Raw genomic sequence first — 22,497 nt, forward strand, 5'->3', positions numbered from 1 at the left:
CCCCTTAGCAAATTGTCTGTTGATTTTCAAGCCAGGCCCTTTGGAGTTGTAGCTGTGGGAATATCAGTAACATAAAGATTGCTCCTTAAAAGCCAGAATGATTTATTCTCTACATCTTCATGTATCACATTTAAAAAGAAAGAAAGAAAGAAATACTGCTCTGCTATTGTCACTTCTCACAGCTGAATCTTAATACCTCTTTTCCCCCCACTTTCTTGCTGACTGACAATATCATACTATTTTTCTTCCATGTGTGCAAAATTACCAATATCAGGAACCAACCTCTCAAATAAAATAAAATGCAAAGAAAAAAAATCAGCAGGGCCCAGCCCTTGATTCTCTGTGCGCTTTATGCTATCAGAATCCAAACACTTTTCAGGGCTTAAAGCATAATGATTACAATAGTATTTATTAGTAAGCATATTCCCTTTTCTAGTGGCATCCAGGAGCAGGATGAAAGAGTCAAGATAGCAGTCATAGCACACAGCCAAAGATCTATCCCTTCACACATGCATGCAGACGCCCAGGCTGTGGCCAATTGTATTAAAGCATGCTGGGTAAAATATCCCTGACACTATAGAAAACATTTACATGATACTGCAAGATCAGAATGAAGCACTCCATTGTGTCTGAGGAGATATAAGCAAGGTCAATGTGGTTTGTTCACATTTTGTCAGAGAAGATTTACTAAAGAAAATCCCTGCCAGGGGCATAGTTCAGAAACTCCCTTTTAGCCAGTACAGGAAATCTTGGTCATGTTTCCAAGTCAGAGCATTCCAACATGTGAAGGCGAAGCCACGCAATCCCCACCCCAGCTGTTTTCTCTGTGGCTTCATCCTCATCCAAAGACTCTTAGTCTCTTCTAAAGATCCTACAAAGCTTGCATGGGTCATTCACTGGGACCAGAGGTTTACTCTTCAGAGCTTTTGGACTCATGCTGGAGCCCATTCTCAGGAACTTCTCTCAAGCAGAGTGTGTGCTCTAGGCTATTCTCTGTGTGGTATATGCCTGATTGTGTGTGTCAGCTTGGAAAACTAAACCTCGGGTCCCAGTGACCGATCCAGATTGGATCCTGCAACATTATCCTGGGACATGTATATTCGCCTTCATTTGTCTATAAAGTTTGTTAACAAAACAGAAGAATCATGGATGCGATCAGATTTACATTAAGTTGAGAACTTAATATACCCATTGTTTTAATTGAATACATTGCAAGATGTCCCTATCAACTCATTCATAACAAGAATTTCAAGACAATCTGTTTACCACTGTAAATAATAATAATAATAATAATAATAATAATAATAATAATAATAATAATAATCCCCCAGTGAGGAACTCCCTTGACGTGGTTGTGGGGCTTGTGTACTCTGAGGAAGATGAGAGCTATGCCAGAGGTTCAACCATGCTGGACAGGTCTCATCAGAGGAGTCAGACAAAGAGTGTCTCTCCCATAAAAAATATGGTGAGACATAAATTTCAGAATGCCATACCGGCTCGGAGGTCGCCCGGGTTAACAAGGTCTGTGCTAGATATTGGAGTTCCTGGATATCTGGTGAAAAATGGGTTACAGGACTCAGGACTGTTGGCTGAGCAACCAGGGCCAGCAGCTGCAGAACTACTGGAAGAAAAGGTGTCTACTCATCGCAGGTACACAGTGATTGAAAACAAAGAAATAATGATCTGTTACTACAGATAAAGTCCAATAAGAAGAGGATATCTAAAACAAATGCACCAGTTCTGGAAAGAACAACATCCAGAATCAGAAATAACAGAACAGAGTCTAGCAGATCAACGCCGATTTATAATACGAAATAAAGTATTCACAGAAACAGAATTGGACGAACTGCAAAGATTTACCCAGGGCAAAGAAATCAAAGCCTTACCAGAAGTAATTCAGAATGTAGAGGCAAACCAGGGGGAGTTAGCAGTGAAGGAATCCAGCAGAGATATACAACTGCACCCCTTCCTCAGGAAGAACAAAACCCTCTAACTAAAGAAATAAAAGAATTGAAACAAAGAATAACTGAGCATCTAGAACAGCACAAAAACAACAGAATAAGGCTGCCTGCATTGAAGCTTGTTCCAAAGAAACAGCTAGCACAAGCATTAAAAGATGCAAATACTGCAATATCAAGTATAAGCACCAATTCACTGCATGGGAAGACAAAGCACTACATGGCCAATACGTTAAAAAAATAGCTAGGAAAGCAGATAATAACAAGACCTGGCAATGGCTAAGAGCAGGAAAATTGAAGAAAGAGACCGGGGAACTAATTCTGGCTGCACAAGACCAAGCCTTAAGGACAAATGCATATAAAGTCAAAATTGAGAAGACAGCAACAGACAGTAAGTGCCGCCTATGCAAAGAAACTGAAGAAACAATGGACCACCTGGTAAGCGGTTGCAAGAAGATTGCACAGACTGACTACAAGCAGCGGTATGACAAAGTAGCAACAATGGTGCATTGGAAGATCTGCAAAAAATATCATTTGCCTGTAAGCAAAAACTGGTGGGATCATAAAATAGAGAAAGTCATAGAAAATGATAAAATTAAATTGCTCTGGGACTTCAGAATTCAAACAGACAAGCACCTGCAACATAACACCCCAGACTTCACAATTGTCGATAAGAAAGACAAAAAAGTCTGGATAGTGGACGTGGCAGTGCCTGGAGATAGCAGAATAGAAGAGAAAGAACTGGAGAAGATAACAAACTACAAAGACCTACAAATAGAAATAGAAAGACTGTGGCAAAAGCAAGCAAGGGTAGTACAATAGTCATAGGCTCCTTGGGTGCAATCCCAAAACAACTGGAGCACCACTTGAACACCATTGGCATTGACAAATTCGCTATTAGTCAATTGCAAAAGGCGGCCTTACTAGGAACTGCTTCCATCCTGCGATGATACCTGTAATACCATCAAACATCCACATCTGCCTATCTCAGGTCCTGGGTAAGGACTCTATAGGTAGACAAAATGCCAAATCCAGTCTGAACATCTGGCTGACTGTGCGGTGATCAATAATAATAATAATAATAATAATAATAATAATAATAATAATAATAATAATAATAATAATAGTCCCTCGGTCTCTTTCTTCAATTTTCCTGCTGTTAGCCATTGCCAGGTCTTGTTAATATCTGCTTTCCCAGCTATTTTTTTTTATGTATTGGCCATGTAGTACTTTGTCTTCCCATGCCTGTATTCTGTTCTTCATTTGGTCTTTCTTGTAGGCCAGTTTGGTCTCTCCAGTAGTTAGTAAGCCTTCCTGATATACTAATTTCAGTGCATCTTCATCATTGTTCTTCAGATATTCTTCCAAAGCCATTTTTCTTCTTCAACCATCTGATGTACTTGTAGCATTCCACGCCCACCTATTTGCCTTGGTAGATAAAATCTGTCAATGTCACTGCGTGGATGAAGGGCATGATTCATTGTCATTATTTTTCTGGTCTTCCTATCCATTGCTTTTAGTTCTGCTTGAGTCCAGTACACTATTCCAGCTGTGTACCTAATGACTGGGATTGCCCAGGTGTTGATTGCCTTTATGGTATTTCCTCCATTGAGTTTGGATTTTAAGATCTTCTTCACTCTCTTGATATATTCACCTCTAATCTTTTTCTTGACTTCAGTGTGCTTGATGTTGTCAGCTTGAAGGATATCCAAGTATTTGTAGTACTCTTCCTCATCCAGACTCTTAATGTTATTTTCGTGGGGCATCTTGATTCCTTCAGTTTTCATTATTTTTCCTTGTTTGATAATAAGTGTGGCACATTTGTCCAAGCCAAACTCCATTACAATATCTTGGCTATATATACGGACAGTGTTGAGCAGCGATTCTATTTCAGATGATCTTTTTCCATACAGCTTCAGATCATCCATGTAAAGGAGGTGGGATAGTCTAGCAGATGTTTTTGATGTTTGATAGCCATGTCCTGAGTTATTCAGTATTGTTGACAGAGGAAACAGGGCAATAACAAATAGTAATGGTGATAATGAATCTCCTTGAAATATTCCTCTCTTGATATTAACCTCTCCCAGCCTCTCACCATTGATCTGCAACTGTGTCTTCCATTGGGCCATCGATCTTTGCACAAATTTTCTGATGTTTCTACTGACTCCTGTTATTTCTAGGCACTTTATTATCCAATCATGTGGCAGAGAGTCAAATGCCTTTTTGTAGTCAATCCATGCAATATTCAGGTTGGTCTTCCTTCTCTTGCAGTTTTCCAAGATCATTTTGTCTATTAGGAGTTGATCTTTTGTTCCTCTGCTATTGGGGTGGTTTCCTTTCTGCTCAGGTGGAAAGAGATTGTTTTCAACTAGATGCTGTTGTACTGCATCAGCTACCACACCAGTTACTAATTTGAAAGTTGTTGGTAAGCAGGTAATTGGCCTGTAGTTGCCTGGTGTTGCCCCTTTTGCTGGATTTTTCATTATTAGGTAGGTTTTCCCAGTTGTTAGCCACTTTTCAATTTCTCCTCCTTGTAGTATATTGTTGAACTGCTTGGCAATGAGTGGGTGTATAACAGTTAGATGTTTCAACCAAAACCCATGCAGTTCATCTTCACCTGGTGCTGACCAATTTTTGATTTTCCTTGCTCTTTTTTCTACCATTTTTGTTGTTATTACTAGTTCTTTCTTTTCAACTTCTGTTTTATTTGCATCCACCTCTTTTAACCAAGCCGCATCCTTATTGTATTTCTTTGGGTATCCCATATCTGCTTCCAGAACTGCAATGTTTCTTCCTTGTCAGGTACTGACTGATTTCTTGCAGTTTCTCCATTGATGGATTGTAGAAACGTTTCTGATTGGATTGAAATTGGAGGTTCTGCCTATAGTTTGCAATTCGAGCTTCATATCTACTGATTTTCCTGGCTATAGCTGTTATTTGTTGCTTTATTATTTCCAGTGCTCCTTGATCTTCCTTGTTTCACAAGACCAAGCCTTAAGACAAATGCATATAAAGTCAAAATTGAGAAGACAGCAACAGACAGTAAGTGCCGCCTATGCAAAGAAGCTGAAGAAACAGTGGACCACCTGGTAAGCTGTTGCAAGAAGATTGCACAGACTGACTACAAGCAGCGGCATGACAAATTAGCAACAATGGTGCATTGGAAGATCTGCAAAAAATATCATTTGCCTGTAAGCAAAAACTGGTGGGATCATAAAATAGAGAAAGTCATAGAAAATGATAAAATTAAACTGCTCTGGGACTTCAGAATTCAAACAGACAAGCACCTGCAACATAACACCCAGACTTAACAATTGTTGATAAGAAAGACAAAAAAGTCTGGATAGTGGACGTGGCAGTGCCTGGAGACACCAGAATAGATGAGAAAGAACTGGAGAAGATAACAAAATACAAAGACCTACAAATAGAAATAGAAAGACTGTGGCAAAAGCAAGCAAGGGTAGTACCAATAGTCATAGGCGCCTGGGTGCAATCCCCAAACAACTGGAGCACCACTTGAACATCATTGGCATTGACAAATTCGCTCTTAGTCAATTGCAAAAGGCTGGGCCTCTTATAGGAAACTACTTCCATCCGCGACGATACCTGTAATACCATCCAAAAATCCACCTCTGCCTATTCCAGGTCTGGGTAAGGAATCGATAGGTTAGGACAAAATGCCAAATCCAGTCTGAACATCTGGCTGATGTGCAATGATCCAAAATAATAACATAATAATAACCCAGTTGAGGCACTACAAAATAAAGTATTCACAGAAACAGAATTGGACGAACTGCAAAGGTTACCCAGGGCAAAGAAATCAAAGCCTTACCAGAAGTAATTCAGAATGTAGAGGCAAACCAGAGGGAGTTGGCAGTGAAGGAATCCAGCAGAGATATACAACTGTTCTCATTGGGAAACCAGGCACCTCTTCCCCAGGAAGAACAAAACCCTCTAACTAAAGAAGCTAAAGAAATAAAAGAATTGAAGCAAAGAATAACTGAGCATCTAGAACAGCACAAAAACAACAGATAAGGTGACCTGACTGACATGAAGATGCTCCAAAGAAACAGCTAGCACAATCATTAAAAGATGCAAATATTGCAATATCAAATATAAGCACCAATTCATTGCAAGAAACAAACCAACTAATGTACAGCACAGCTGCAGTTACAACAGAATACCTGGGATGCAAAATCAACAAAGAAGAAAAACAAACAAACAGTGCACCAGAAAAATGGAAGGTTAGACTAGAAAATAAGATCAGCAAGTTAAGATCACATGCAAGCAAGCTAGAACAGATGAAAGAAAAGAAGCTGAAGAACAAGAAGAACAAAGAATACCTAATCAAGAAATACCACTTAGAAACAAGGAAGATCAAGGAAGCACTGGAAATAATAAAGCAACAAATAACAGCTATAGCCAGGAAAATCAGTAGATATGAAGCTCGAATTGCAAACTATAGGCAGAACCTCCAATTTCAATCCAATCAGAAACGTTTCTACCAATCCATCAATGGAGAAACTGCAAGGAATCAGTCAGTACCTGACAAGGAAGAAACAGTGCAATTCTGGAAGCAGATATGGGATAACCCAAAGAAATACAACAAGGATGCAGCTTGGTTAAAAGAGGTGGATGCAAATAAAACAGAAGTTGAAATGAAAGAACTAGTAATAACAACAAAAATGGTAGAAAAAAGAGCAAAGAAAATCAAAAATTGGTCAGCACCAGGTGAAGATGAACTGCATGGGTTTTGGTTGAAACATCTAACTGTTATACACCCACTCATTGCCAAACAGTTCAACAATATACTACAAGGAGGAGAAATTGAAAAGTGGCTAACAACTGGGAAAACCTACCTAATAATGAAAAATCCAGCAAAAGGGGCAACACCAGGTAACTACAGGCCAATTACCTGCTTACCAACAACTTTCAAATTACTAACTGGTGTGGTAGCTGATGCAGTACAACAGCATCTAGTTGAAAACAATCTCTTTCCACCTGAGCAGAAAGGAAACCGCCCAATAGCAGAGGAACAAAAGATCAACTCCTAATAGACAAAATGATCTTGGAAAACTGCAAGAGAAGGAAGACCAACCTGAATGTGGCATGGATTGACTACAAAAAGGCATTTGACTCTCTGCCACATGATTGGATAATAAAGTGCCTAGAAATAACAGGAGTCAGTAGAAACATCAGAACATTTGTGCAAAGATCGATGGCACAATGGAAGACACAGTTGCAGATCAATGGTGAGAGGCTGGGAGAGGTTAATATCAAGAGAGGAATATTTCAAGGAGATTCATTATCACCATTACTATTTGTATTGCACTGTTTCCTCTGTCAACAATACTGAATAACTCAGGACATGGTTATCAAACATCAAAAACATCTGCCAGACTATCCAACCTCCTTTACATGGATGATCTGAAGCTGTATGGAAAAACATCATCTGAAATAGAATCGCTGCTCAACACTGTCCGTATATATAGCCAAGATATTGTAATGGAGTTTGGCTTGGACAAATGTGCCACACTTACTATCAAACAAGGAAAAATAGTGAAAACTGAAGGAATCAAGATGCCCCACGAAAATAACATTAAGAGTCTGGATGAGGAAGAGTACTACAAATACTTGGGTATCCTTCAAGCTGACAACATCAAGCACACTGAAGTCAAGAAAAAGATTAGAGGTGAATACATCAAGAGAGTGAAGAAGATCTTAAAGTCCAAACTCAATGGAGGAAATACCATAAAGGCAATCAACACCTGGGCAATCCCAGTCATTAGGTACACAGCTGGAATAGTGGACTGGACTCAAGCAGAACTAAAAGCAATGGATAGGCAGACCAGAAAAATAATGACAATGAATCACGCCCTTCATCCACGCAGTGACATTGATAGACTTTATCTACCAAGGCAAATAGGTGGGCGTGGAATGCTACAAGTACATCAGATGGTTGAAGAAGAAAAAATGGCTTTGGAAGAATATCTGGAGAACAATGATGAAGATGCACTGAAATTAGTATATCAGGAAGGCTTACTAACTACTGGAGAGACCAAACTGGCCTACAAGAAAGACCAAATGAAGAACAGAATAGAGGCATGGGAAGACAAAGCACTACATGGCCAATACATGAAAAAAATAGCTGGGAAAGCAGATAATAATAAAACCTGGCAATGGCTAAGAGCAGGAAAATTGAAGAAAGAGACCGAGGGACTAATTCTGGCTGCACAAGACCAAGCCTTAAGGACAAATGCATACAAAGTCAAAATTGAGAAGACAGCAACAGACAGTAAGTGCCGCCTATGCAAAGAAGCTGAAGAAACAGTGGACCACTTGGTAAGCTGTTGCAAGAAGATTGCACAAACTGACTATAAGCAGCGGCATGACAAAGTAGCAACAATGGTGCATTGGAAGATCTGCAAAAAATATCATTTGCCTGTAAGCAAAAACTGGTGGGATCATAAAATAGAGAAAGTCATAGAAAATGATAAAATTAAACTGCTCTGGGACTTCAGAATTCAAACAGACAAGCACCTGCAACATAACACCCCAGACTTAACAATTGTCGATAAGAAAGACAAAAAAGTCTGGATAGTGGACGTGGCAGTGCCTGGAGACAGCAGAATAGAAGAGAAAGAACTGGAGAAGATAACAAAATACAAAGACCTACAAATAGAAATAGAAAGACTGTGGCAAAAGCAAGCAAGGGTAGTACCAATAGTCATAGGCTCCTTGGGTGCAATCCCAAAACAACTGGAGCACCACTTGAACACCATTGGCATTGACAAATTCGCTATTAGTCAATTGCAAAAGGCGGCCTTATAGGAACTGCTTCCATCCTGCGACGATATCTGTAATACCATCAAACATCCACATCTGCCTATCCCAGGTCCTGGGTAAGGACTCGATAGGTAGACAAAATGCCAAATCCAGTCTGAACATCTGGCTGACTGTGCGATGATCGATAATAATAATGTTGGAAGGGACCTTGGAGGTCTTCTAGTCCAACCCTCTGCTCAGGCAAGAAACCCTACACCATTTCGGACAAATGGCTGTCCAGTCTCTTCTTAAAAACTTCCAGTGTTGGAGCATTTACTGCTTCTGGAGGCAGGCTGTTCCACTGATTAATTGTTCTCACTGTCAGGAAGTTTCTCCTTAGTTCCAGGTTGCTTCTCTCCTTGATTAGTTTCTATCCGTTGCTTCTTGTCCTGCCTTCAGGTGCTTTGGAAAATAGCTTGACTCCCTCTTCTTTGGGGCAGCCCCTGAGATATAAATATATAAATAAATATATATATAAATAAATAAATATAGAACAAGAGAGGCCTCCAACTTTTTTCAATACAGAGATAAAATACAACCACCTCTAAGTTTGAATGAATGATCCATATTTCAAATACTTTAAAATACTAATAAACATTCTAAAAAGCAAAATTCATGTTATGTTCTTCTCTTCGTTATCATCTAACACAGACCACATTGTCAAACACAAATAACCGTTGAAAAACCACAATATTTCTCAAGTCAGCTCAGATCTAGTCCTCAAATCCCGAAGTCAAACATTGATTCTTCCCTTATCTGATAAAAAATCTTAACAGTAGTTTGTTATTTTCATTTCCTATATTGTTGCAATTGATGCTTTTAACTGTGTTTGCCACCAAGAGTTGCCTCCTGCAAGGTGGGGGATCGTATACATTGAAATCAATAAATACCCTAAAATGGATATTTTACTGTAAAATCTCTCCATCCTTCTCCTTTAAAGCCCTCCCACTCACATATGAGATGCAATTCACCTTCGGGGTCTTGGGGCTTTTCCAAATGTGATATGGGATCAAAGGAAGATCCTGTTTACCTTGGAGGCAGATGATGCTACAAACCTCCCATCAGCTGTGCCTCCCACTGGGTTGCACCTTTCACAGGTAACACACATGATACCTTATTTATGAGATTTCTCCGTTGCCTCCAGCGGTGGATTCTGGTCTGTACCAACTGATTATCTCCTAGGCTGGGACAGTGGGCATCTCATGGGAGGCTAAGACTTGTGCTAGACCAAGGGTGTCCAATCTTGACAACTTTAAGACTTGCGGACTTCAACTCCCAGAATTCCCCACCCACCCATGGGAAGCTGAAGTCCACAAATCTTAAAAGTGATGCCCCCAGCTCCATCCCATCCCTGATTAAGGAAGCCCTTGGAAGGTGGTGAGGCTGCAACAGAGCCTGGCAGAGTAAGCAGCAGAGATGCTGGAATGGGGGGTTCCCAGCCTGCTTTCCTGCCCTCCCCCTTGGTTGGCACTGTCAGGGGGCATTGAGGTAGCTGATCAGAGAAGAAGCAGGTTGGGAAAATGCCAAGAGGGGGCTGTAGATTTTTTTTGGGGGGGGGAATCTACAGCCCCCTCTGAATTTATTAATTGAGACTTGGGAGTCATTCATAAACGTTTGTGGTTTATCCCACCCAACTAGGAAAATTTGGAGATTTTTTTCTTTCTTTCAAAAGGGGCGATAAAGAAAGCAAGCCAAGTTCCTATCCCTCGTTGTGAAAGAGCACGTGCTTTTTAAAAGGAGGCGGGAAGTGGGCGTGACTACTTATAACGCCGGGCTCTATCCCGTGTATTTTTTCATCCTCGGCCACTTTAAGACGTGCGGACTTCAACTCCCAGAATTCAGTGGATTTGCTGGGCCCAAGGAAGGCGCCTACTCTGTCCCCAGCAGGCCGGCTGAGGAATTCTGGGAGTTGAAGTCCACGCATCTTAAAGCGACTGAGGTTGAAAAACGCTTCTAGGCGACCTCGGCAGGTCAGTCTTCACTGCGCATGCGTTAACGTGTGCTCCGAAGACCTCCGCCTAAGCCTGGGCGGAAACGGAAATCGGCGCCTTCCCAACAGGAAGTTCCCTTCGTTCGGCTTTTTCCGCTTCCTTTCCGGCCTCTCTTTTTTCTTCTGCCTCCGCAGCCATGGCGGCCTTCGAGCAGATGCGAGCGAGCGTGGGGAAACTGCTGAAGGGCATCGACAGGTACTTCCCGAAGCGGCCTTGGGGCCTTGAAAGCCTCGGCCGGGAGCCGCAGGCAGCTCTGGGAGAGGATGGCGCTCTGCTCATGCTCAGGAACCCCACGTCTTCGCCTGGCCGGCAGCATTTCTGCACCTCTGTCATCTCCTTTTACCTCAAAAAAGAGGGGGAAAAAAGGATTTAGTAGGAGAAACCGGGATGGGGCAGAAGGAATTAGTCTACTTCCCAATTTTTATAATAATTATTAGTTGAGTTTGTTTTTTTAAATCGAGCTGCGTTTGCCTGGAGGGGCCTCATCTGGAGACCCCTGGAAAAAGGGGGGGGAAGGAAAGAGCATTGGAGTTGGGGGGCTCTGGGCTTCCTTTCTTGCATTTTGCCTCTGGGCGCATCAATGGGATAGGGTCTCCTGCCTGAGCAGGGGGTTGGACTAGAAGACCTCCAAGGTCCCTGCCAGCTCTATTACTCCATTTTCCATTCCTGTTCTCTTTCTGTTCCTGTTCTGTTCTTCTATTCTATATTCTATCCTTGTTTCTTTTCTATTCCCTGCTCTCTTCCTTCCCCTCTTTATCACTTTTAAATCAATTTTAAAAAGCATCCATGAAAAAGACCCAAAAATAACATGGAGCGACGACATCGGCAAGTATTCCGGGCCCAACTGGCAAAGGACTGTATTGATTGGAAACCTGCAGAAGAGGCCTTCATCCTGCAGTGGAGAGACAAAATTGATTTTAGTGTTACTATTTATTGCTTTAGCTCTTTTTTATTGATTGTAAGCCTCCTAGAGCCACCTCCAGATGGGTGGCGTATAAATTTAATAAATACGTGCATCGTGGTTGAGTGGCTCCACAAACGAACCTTTCGTTCTTGTGACTGACAGCTGAGAGAGGCCAGGTCCAGAGAGGAGAAGAGAGTGCAAGGAGGCACCAGAAGCGGGAATGGGGAACTGGAATTTTTCAGTATAACATTGATGCCAGGGGTTGGAAGTCCAAGGAACTTCTGCCTGCCTCCATCGGCTCTTAGGACATCCTTCCTGACCGCTGTTTCATCTTTTCCTGAATTTCAGATATAACCCGGAAAATCTTGTCACTCTGCAGCACTACGTGGAGACCCAGGCCAAGGAGAATGCCTATGACTTGGAAGCCAATCTGGCTGTGCTCAAACTGTGAGTTGCTGATCTGACACTTTGACAGTCTTTCCACAAAGCCCTGAAGGCAAGGCCTGGGGAATCCGGAAGTGGGATGGAGCCCATCTTGTGACTCATTTGATTGTCTATGGAGATTCTCAGTCCTCCAGAACAATGTTTATCCCAAAGATTCTTTTTCACAAGGCAACTGGACTTCCTTGTTTTTCTTTGGAGACGTTTCGCTTCTCATCCAAGAAGCTTCTTCAGCTCTTTCATTCCCCACCATCCAGTCAGAGCTGAAGAAGCTTCTCTGACGAGAAGCGAAACGTCTTCAAAGAAAAACAAGGAAGTCCAGTTGCCCCGTGAAAAAAGCACCTTTGGGACTCATTTGGCAGGAGGTTGAAGGAGTTATTGCTTTTTCATTGCTGTTGAGTTAATCTTCTATCCCTGTAAGTTGCCTGGAGTCTGTGAGAATGAGTTGAGTGGCCATCTAAATTTTCTTAAATAAGTGAAACGAATTCTAGAGGGAGAAAGCCTGCAAATGGTTGCTCAGGAGCAGAAATGCTATGATCCATGTTGGTTTTGTCGGGTTTTGATCTTGCCATCCTTTCCTCCGCTAGGTATCAGTTTAATCCTAACTTATTCCAAGTCTCGGTGACTGCCCAGATTCTCCTCAAAGCACTCACCAATCTGCCCCACACGGACTTCACACTGTGCAAGTGCATGATTGATCAGGCTCATGTATCCTGACTTGTTTGTTACTCTAGGATAACTTCCCCGTATTGGGAGCTCAAGCCTCCCATTAACTCCGCTCGCCAGAAAAAAAAAAAGTCTAGATGGAGAATTCAGTGGAGAACAATGGCTTAAAGCAGGAGTGGGGAACGATGGCATCTTTGCAACCTGTGGACTTCAACTCCCACAATTCCTGATGCCAGCCACGCTGCTCGGAAATTCTGAGAGTTGGAGGCCACAGGTCGTAATGTTGCCATAATTGCCCACTCCTGACATTTTAGAGAAATGGACAGCCATTATAAATAGGATACGAAAATAAATACATTGATTTTTTTTGTGTAAATCACTGTTGTACACTACCCAGAATCGTATTTTTGTGAGATGGGTGGCCCTACAAATATTCATTAAAAAAAAAAAAACCAGTTGCTTTCAGTTTTGCCCAAAATACAAAAGATTAGGAGGAGAGCTGCTATTTTGATTTGCAGGCAGCTGATATTTTTCATGTCCGTGCTGCTGTATAAGGCTCAGCAGTTTCAGTTTTCATATTGTATAACGTCTCTACCGTAGCTTGTGGGAAATATATCATTATGCCTACTCAGGTAGGTGAACGTGTGATATCTGCTGTACTTAAAAAGCCTCCGTTTTAGCTGAGCAATGTGGGAGCATTTCGTAGCTTGTCTGGTCCAAAAGACGCGTGTGGGGGGGAGGAATTCCATTCTTTTCTCCAGCTTCATATGTGGCATTCCTTAACTCTGTTCCTGCCAGCAAGAGGAGAGCCCAATCCGTCAGATCTTATACTTGGGGGAGCTATTGGAAAACTGTCACTTTCAGGCTTTCTGGGTAAGTAGTAGATTCACACAGACTAATGTGACTAATGTGACACTTGCTGCTGGGGAGGAAAGCTATGGCAAATCTAGACAGCATACTAAAAAGCAGAGACATCACCCTGCCAACAAAAGTACGTATAGTCCAGGCCATGGTTTTCCCAGTTGCAATGTATGGCTGTGAAAGCTGGACCATAAGAAAGGCTGAGCGCCAAAGAATGGAGGCCTTTGAACTATGGTGCTGGTCCTGCGAGTCCCCTGGACTGCAAGGCGATCCAACCGATCAGTCCTAGAGGAGATCAACCCCGACTGCTCTTTAGAAGGCCGGATCCTGAAGTTGAAACTCAAGTCCTTTGGCCACCTAATGAGAAGGAAGGACTCGCTGGAGAAGGGCCTAATGCTGGGAAAGATGGAGGGCAAGAGAAGAAGGGGACGACAGAGAAGGAGGTGGCTGGATGGAGTCCCTGAAGCAGTAACCATGAGCTTCAATGGACTCTAGAAGATGGCAGAGGACAGGAAGGCCTGGAGGAACGTGGTCCATGGGGTCGCGATGGGTTGGACACGACTTCGCAACTAACAAAAACAAAGTGTGACTAATAAGAAAGCATGTGGAAATCAAATCAAACAGCAGGCTTTTGTTTTTGCGAAATAAACACTTTTGATACTGCTAGTCTTTGACGTATAACCAGCCACTGCTCAAAGTTACAACAGCACTGAAAATAGTGTTTTATGATCGATCAGTGCCCTCGTAACTGTTGCAGCACCTCTGCAGTCACATGATTGAAATTTGGGCACTTGGCAGCCAGTGTGTATTTATGATGGTTGCAGCATTCCGGGGTCACGTGATCACCGTCTGCAACCTTCCCAGCTGGCCAAAGCAAAGTCAACGGAGGAAGCTCGTTTTGCCTAATGGCTGCTCAATTCACTTAACAATTGTGGTAAAAAAAAAAAAAACAGATTGTAAACTCAGACACAACTCCCTTAACAACTGCCTAGCTTCGGAATGGAAATTTGTGATCATTTAAGTCAAGGACTACCTGTACAAGCAGTGCAAGCAACATCTGCAGAACAACACACTAGTTCCCTTGATTTCTGGGAGGACACGGCGGTTTAATACGTGTCAGGTTGTCGGGTCAGTTTTTGTGCTGCTTTTGTTTAATCTCCTGAAACAGTAAATTTAGATGCTTTCGTTATAGAAATGTAGACCAATATCTGTCACAGACCGTGTCCTGGCATCGACTAAGACTATCCTCTCTTATTTTTTTTATTTTTTTTTAATACTAGCAAGCTCTGGATAAGAATATGAAGCTCCTAGATGGGATTGTCGGATTCGAAGATTCGGTTAGGAAATGTAAGTCAAAAGTATTGCAATTTGCTTGGGGATCTCAAGTAGTGTGCACGTAGGAAGGGTTTCCCCCCCCCCATCCCTGCTTTATATGTCTTTCAGTATTTGGGAGGTGTTTGCCAAAAAATAAAAGAGTCAAGAGAGCAGCCAGAACTGCACAATTGAAATACTCCTGGTTTTTTTGACGCTGCACCCCTTGCAGAAGGCTCTGGCTACAGAGTGATTGTGCTGTGCTCTTGAAGTCACTTAAGTGACAAGTCTTGCAGTCCCTTCTCACCCAGCAAATCTGCTCCCCCCCTCCCTCCTTTAAAACTCAGTTAAAGTCTGTCGTCTTAACCCCGGTTAGGATTCTCAGTGAACTTTTTTCCTTTTGCAGTCATTTGTCATGTAGTTGGAATCACATACCAACATATTGACCGCTGGCTCCTGGCCAAAATGTTGGGTGACCTAACAGGTGAGTGGCTGTAAAGGCAGGTATATAATTTCCTTCCCTTTGTCACATGGACTCGTAAAAATGTTTTGCTGTCCCTTGGAGCCTGCTGATATTTAGAATGGAAGGATGTGGGGAAAACATGGAAAATTTATATCTCTTTACCTACCTATCTACCTACCTACCTACCTACCTAACTCAATCAAATTGCTGCCCGTCTCCTGGTTCAAGGTGACTCTGGATCGGTGCATGTTCAAATGGAAAGCAAATGAATTTTACATTTCTCGTTAGTTTTCCACATGGTGAATAATGTTTCTTAGCTATATAATTCATTTCGTTCCCCCCCCCCCACTCCAGATTCTCCATTGCTTTCACAACTGTGCTGCTCTTCGTATATTTTGCATGAACAATCGTGGTAATAAACCTGAAGGAAAAAATGAAACGCGGAATTCTCTCTTTGGCCCAATCCTCCCAGCTTGTAACTCTTCTTCCTTGTTGCAGATAATCAGCTGAAGTCTTGGATGAGCAAATATGGCTGGGTGGAAACGGAGCCTGGGACAATATTCATTTGCAACCAGGAAGAGAATATCAAGCCTAAAAACATTGTGGAGAAAATAGACTTTGACAGTGAGTGTCTTCTTCTCCAGCTCACTTTCCTTCTTTATTTTTATTTTTACTAAACTAAAGAGGGGATGATTTACAGATTAGCTGCCGATCAAAGCCAAGTGTTACACTATGTAAATAGCACATGCCATCACTTTTTCTTGTCTGATGTTGTCTGAGGTGTGGACTTAAGCTCTCAGAAGTCGCTGAGAAGAACATGTGTGTGTTCGTGTATGTTACGTTCATTTGGAACTCAGAAGCCTAGTGTAACTCTTTTCTAATTGTTGGACGCTCTGCTTATTCCCTCTTTTGACTTGATGAGGTCCCCCCATGTAGGCAGATCCTCACAGCCATCATGACGTTGTGAGCTGAACTTTGCCAGTCGCAATGCTTCTGAATTTCTGAATTCAGAAATTATTATTCTGAATTTCTCTCTCTTCTTCCCTCTCTGCTTTCTTTCAGGTGTTTCCAGTATCATGGCTTCTTCCCAGTGATCCCCCCCTGGCACTCTCCTTATCCACCATACTAATTTCAGTCCCATTTTTAAAACCAATAAACCGCTGTCTGATTTGCCAGTAGTATATATAGCTGTTACTTCAGTCTGGCTTTCTGGATTCTATCAGGCAGGTAAAAGGTAAAAATTTCCTCTGTCCAGTTGTGTCCGACTCTAGGGCGCAGTGCTGATCTTGGTTCCTTGGCCCAGAGAGCCAGTGTTGTCCCAAGATATTTTCCGTGGTCATATGGCCAGCAGGGCTATACACTAAAGAGTGCACAGAAGGCTGTTACCTTCCCACCAAGGTGGTACCTATTTATCTACTCACATTTGCATGCTTTCAAACTGCTAGATGGGCAGGAGCTGGGGCAAGGAACGGGAGCTCACCCCGTCGTCGCGCGGCGCTCGGATCTTGAACCCGGGCTGTCAACTTTCCAGCTGACAAGCTCAGCATCTTTAACCGCTGAGCCTGTCAAGCACGGGCAATTTGATTTCATGCATAATTCTGTTGCATCACTCGTCCTGTGTGTTTTTAAAACAATTCACATCTTTTACATTTTGATACGCATTTTACATGTTGTTTCTGTGAATTGGATGCATTTTGCTACACGATAATGGAATAAATAAAATAGATAAATAGGCCTGGGCAATTCTCAACAGAGTGACGTGAAGCCACCTAAGAAAGGAGCCTTAGCCACACAGGAAAACTGCAGGATTACATCTGTGGCCTTGGACAGCACCCTCTGTGGATAAGAGCCACCCCTCAAAATCCAGGCCAAAGGTTAAAAATGCTTTAACTAATAAAGGCAGGGTTTTAAAAAAAATTTTTTTTAAAATAAAACTTAAAATACAGTGCGATGATTTGATTGTGGCCCAGGTTGTGCTGTTCTTCTAATCTCCACTAGATGGGGCTGGGGAGCCACGTGAAGAAGTAAGAGTTGACTGCTGTTCCTGGTGGACTTCAACTCCCAGAATTCCTCAGCCAGCCATGCTGAGGGGAAAGGGAGGTTTCCAAGCTGAGCCACGCTCGCTCAGAATTGTGGGAGTTGAAGTCCACGAGTCATGAGGGGGCCATAGTTCCCCCATGCTGGCTCAGGAATTCTGGGAGTTGAAGTCCACGAGTCATAAGAGAGCCAAGGTTGTCTAGCCCTGTGCTAGCTCATCAAGCAAGGAGTTGTCGCCCTCTTATGTTGGTCTTAACCAGGGCGTGGTGGGGAGAGGAAACAAGGATCCAGGTTCAGTTGTGAGTCGGCTAGTCAGTGGCCAAATGACTTTTAGTTGCCATTTTGTGCCTCCATGACTGAGTGAACCTTGTCCAAAGGAAGGGTTTCTCCAGCTGTAAAGTAGATTGTGGGTGCAGTTATTCTCATGCACACTTGGGCTTGCAACTCCAACGGGAATGACTCACAGGGTGTGGCCGGGAGTTGGCTCCAGCCTTGAGACTGGGAGAGGCTCCAAGGCACAGAAACACCTGGGGCCACCAGGTGAGCAGGCACGGCTAGTCCACCAAGCCATCTGACCGTGATCCAGCGGGGCAGCTTCCGACTTCCCGTCCTCAAGTCCTCAACTTACCTCCCACAGTCGAGATGGGAACTCCGAATGGTTCCTAAGTGAGAACAACTTGTGCGGCCCTCAACTCGTGACAATTTTGTCGCTAAAGGCAGTTGTTTAAGCAAGTCGCGCCCAATTTTACAACCTGCCGGAGTCGTTAAACTAATCCAGGTTTCCCCCCCCCCATTGGCTTCGCTTGTTTGGAGGTTCTCTCCCCCCCTGGGGGGGGGAAAGGTTGCAAATGGCGATCTCGTGACCTTCGGATGCTGCCACCCTTGCAAATGTGAGCTGGTTGCCGAGCCACCCAGATTGTGATTGCAGAGAGGCCGCAGCGACGGTTGTAATTGCGAGGACCGGGTTTTATAAGCCGCTTTTTCTAGCCCCATCATAAGTCGAGGACCGACTGGATTACAAAGCTTTGGTCTGCTCCCAATGGCCCTCGCGCTTTGGGTTCCTCAACTGCAGATTGTCCTGCCAGCAGTGGTGACCTGCGTTGACAGGTTTTTTTTCTCTCTTGGAAGGAACAACCTGCTTAAAAAGAGCCTTGAGCACAAAGGGATAATTTGAGAAGCGGCTGAAGGAGGCCTATTGTTGAGGAAAGATTGCTGGGCTTTTATCGGCGGCCTCGCCCTCCGCTCTTTCCCAGCTCGTTTTGCACCGATCTTGGCTTGCAAAACAGACGCCGGCTTTCTCCTTCCTCCGATTGGCTCTGCAGTGGCTCTGGATTCCCACTTGGGAACGGGCCTGAATGAAGCATCTCTCGGGCTGGCCCGGGAACTGGGAACTGGGCCCAGAACCTTCAAAATGGGGAAGAAAGGGCCTGCTTGTTCCCTGTAAACTGATTCTCTACCTGAACAAACATGAGAAAGGAACGCGGCCTCGCTTCCCGTTTCCTGAGGTGTTGTGGGTTTTTTTGGTGGGGGCAGAATTGCCTGAGTTGGTTTTATAAACCCCTGCAGCCTTACCTCTCTCTCTACAAGTGGTCCTCACCTTACAATGGAGGCCAACGTTTCCGTTACTAAGCAAGACGGTTAAGTACTTTTGCCCCACAGCTTGTCACAATTGTTAATTGAATCAGTGCCGTTAAGTTAGTAACACGGTTGTAAATCTGACTTCCCAATTGACTTTTGCTGACTTCCCAATTGACTTTTGTCCGCAAAAGAGGATCACGTGACTCCGGGACGTCATAAATAGGAACCAGTTGCCACGTGGCCGAGCGTTGATCCCGTGACGTTCGGGATGCTACAATGGTCGCCCGTGTGAAAAATGGTCATACGTCAGTGCCGTCGTAACTTTGAATGGTCTCTAAACGCATAGCTGTAAGTCAAGAATTATCTCTGTTCTTACTGCTTGAGATCTTCAAATTTCCTTCACTTTTCCCCCCTAAAACCAGCGATGTGAAAAGAGATCTCTTCCAGCTCTATTCCGATTGGAATACGGCATCCAGTTTTGCTTACCACATTACACAAAAGATTGTTGAGACTTTGGGAAAAAGCGCAAAGAAGAGCGACTAAGACGATCAGAGACCTGGAGATGAAAACATACGAAGAATGGCTGCAGGATTTGGGGGTCAACTTATTTTCCAAAGCACCGGAAGGCGAGACAAGAAAAAATGGATGAAAACTAACCAAGGAGAGAAGCAGCCTGGAATTCAGCAGAAACTTCCTAACAGGGAGGACAATGAACCGGTGGAACGACTTGCCACCAGAAGTTGTGGGTGCTTCATCATTGGAAGTTTTTAAGAAGAGACTGCACAGCCACTTGTCACAAACGGTGTAGGGTCTCCTGCCTCAACCAGGGATTGGACTAGAAGACCTCCAGCTCTATTTTGATGGGTTGAAGATCCTGACTGGCCACAAGCGGGCTGAATTTTCATGCCATTCCTGATTTGTTAAATTTTCAGCAGGGAACGTCTCTTATCCTTAGACTGTCAGATCTGTTTATTCAGGTTTTTTTTCCCTGCAGTGACTGCCATTGATAGTCGTGGGAAGGGCGACAGAATGAAGTCATAGTCCATTTCTGAGGTTGATAGGTTTGATATCTGATGTTGGATTCCTTTTTATTTATTTCTCGTCCAGTTGCCAAGGGGCCACTGGATTCTCGTTTAAGAATTCTTACTCACTTCTAAAAGTTTGCCAGTTGGCCTGCAGTAAGCAACAGGCTCGGGGCAAACAGATCTAAAAATAAAGACTTAATGAAGTGAGTGTCGGTGAAAATAGTCAGTAGAACTAACTAAAAATAGCATCTAACCAATTTTCTCTCCTTGGTCTTCAACGCCATGGGTTGTGCTTAGTTTATTTTCTTTTGCTTCGCATTGCCAAAAAGGCACGATAGGAAAAGCAGCTAAGGATTTGAAGGACTTGGTCTGCTAGCTAGCGGACTATATTTTTGGAATATTGTTTATGATGGGACGTATAGCTGCCTATGTCATAAAGGTAGTCCTTGTTTAGTGACCACAGTTGGCTCGTTCAGGGATTGCGAAATGAAACTGCGACGGCTTATGATCTGACTTCAGCTTTCCTTTGCTTTATGGACCTGGGAAGGTCATCAATCAGTCAATCAGAATAAAGCTGGAAGGGACCTTGGAGGTCTTCTAGTCCAGCCCCCTGCTCGAGCAGAAGAACCTATAGTACCATCTCAGACAAGTGACTGTCCGGTCTCTTCTTTGTCACTGCAAACTGTTGCTAAATGAGGACTTCCGGTTATAACACTGTTTCTCAACCTTGACCATTTTAAGGCATGTGGACTTCAACTCCCAGAATTCCACAGCCAGCAATGCTGGCTGTGGAATTCTGGGAGTTGAAGTCCACATGCCTTAAAATGGTCAAGGTTGAGAAACAGTGGGTTATAATGATTCTAGGCATCTTACAACAGTCCATAAAAGAGAGCGGAAAGGAACAGTATCCTTCTGCCCAAACAGTCTTCCAGCTTGAGCAGGGGGTTGGACTAGAAGACCTCCAAGGTCCCTTCCAACTCTTGTCATTCTGTTAAACTCTGGATTTGTGCGTTATTGGAAAGAACTCCAGTAGAAAGGAAACGCGCCTTGTGGGGTCCTGGGTGTTCTCTCAGCTGCATGACTTCCTTGGCAATGACAATGTTCCCTCACCTGGTCACAAAAATGTCTCAGAGGACACCCAACGATTCGATCCTGAGTGACAGACATTATCCCCTACTTTTGGACATCAAACCTTCTTGGGTTTCGCATTATTTCTTGCCATTTCCCTAAAGGTCCACGGTTAATATCCAGGTAGCCCGAAACCCACCAGTTCTGTGCTAAGGCAAATGCTATTGTTCCACAGCTCTCTCATTCTGAGGAAGCTGGGAAAACAGCAGGATTTCTATTTATATTTTTAAAAAAGGTTGATAGCCTCATTTGAAAGGGAGTGGCACCACTTCCTCTTAAGCAGCCTATAAGATATAATAAAGCAATGTCAACTAAAAGAACAATAAAGCCCGAGGGGGGGGGCCTCCAGCCACCTTCTTCCTTGAAGGTAGACTTCCTGTGTGCCTTCAGGCCTAAGACTTTACTAGGAAGACAGAGAAGGGTGGGAAGAGGAGGAGAAGGAGGGAAGAAGAGGAGAGGAGTAATAATAATAATAATAATAATAATAATAATGGCATGGCCAGTGGTCTCAAACCAAAGTTTTCATAATAATAATAATAATAATAAAGTTGGAAGGGACCTTGGAGGTCATCTAGTCCAACCCCCTGCTCAGACAGGAAACCCTATATACCATTTCGGACAAACGGTTGTCCAATCTCTTCTTAAAAACCTCCAGTGTTGGAGCATTCACCGCTTCTGGAGGCAGGTTGTTCCACTGGTTAATTGTTCTCACTGTCAGGAAGTTTCTCCTTAGTTCCAGGTTGCTTCTCTCCTTGATGAGTTTCCATCCGTTGCTTCTTGTCCTGCCTTCAGGCGCCTTGGAGAAGAGCTTGACTCCCTCTTCTTTAGGGCAGCCCCTGAGATACTGGAATGTATCATATAGGAGGAGGAAATGGAGAAGGAAGAGAAGAGGAAGAGAAGGAGGAAAGAAGAGAAGAAAAAGGAAAGAAGAGAAGGAGGAAAGAAGGAAGAGAAGAGCAGGAAAAGGGAGGAGGGAGGAGGAGAAGCAGAAGGAAAAGAAAGAGGTCACAGAAGCCAAGACAGAGCGCGTCCTTTTAGGACAACGTACCCCGGAGATTCAGCTGGCCCGAACTCTGCAGGCCTTCTGCAAAGCATGGGAGATGTGGATGGGTTCCTTCCTGGGCTGGGAAGTCAGAGGCCACATAGCTGAGGTTTTCGAGTTATCTCAGATGGCTTGTTTATCCTGGCTGTCCTTAAAGGCCTTCCGGTGCTGCCTTTGTACATTTTTAATTGAGTTTCTAAGTCTCTTGCTAGCTGCCTACAGCCTCAACAATGAGACGGCTCACAGTCTGTATAGGTCAAATTCAAT

At 43.4% G+C, this 22,497-nt stretch overlaps 1 protein-coding gene across 1 annotated transcript; it reads left to right on the forward strand.

The window, feature by feature from the left end:
- Positions 1 to 10,812: 10,812 nt before the first annotated feature.
- Positions 10,813 to 16,603, forward strand: LOC120317108 (eukaryotic translation initiation factor 3 subunit K). The gene is made up of 8 exons (XM_039363430.1): positions 10,813 to 10,969; positions 12,027 to 12,125; positions 12,707 to 12,827; positions 13,584 to 13,658; positions 14,927 to 14,993; positions 15,364 to 15,441; positions 15,919 to 16,044; positions 16,483 to 16,603. The coding sequence occupies exons 1-8, from the start codon at positions 10,911 to 10,913 to the stop codon at positions 16,512 to 16,514; spliced, it is 657 nt and encodes a 218-aa protein (XP_039219364.1). The 5' UTR covers positions 10,813 to 10,910; the 3' UTR covers positions 16,515 to 16,603.
- Positions 16,604 to 22,497: the final 5,894 nt, after the last annotated feature.

This window comes from Crotalus tigris, unplaced genomic scaffold, assembly GCF_016545835.1.
Source record: "Crotalus tigris isolate CLP2741 ecotype Arizona unplaced genomic scaffold, ASM1654583v1 scf7180000017590.881132, whole genome shotgun sequence".
Lineage (NCBI taxonomy): Eukaryota > Metazoa > Chordata > Lepidosauria > Squamata > Viperidae > Crotalus > Crotalus tigris.

Excerpts from the sequence above, each read along its gene's own strand:
- LOC120317108 (XM_039363430.1), top strand. The coding sequence starts at position 10,911 with ATGGCGGCCTTCGAGCAGATGCGAGCGAGCGTGGGGAAACTGCTGAAG. Across the intron at positions 14,994-15,363 it reads CGAAGATTCGGTTAGGAAAT|TCATTTGTCATGTAGTTGGA; the intron begins GTAAGTCAAAAG and ends TTCCTTTTGCAG. Across the intron at positions 15,442-15,918 it reads AATGTTGGGTGACCTAACAG|ATAATCAGCTGAAGTCTTGG; the intron begins GTGAGTGGCTGT and ends TCCTTGTTGCAG.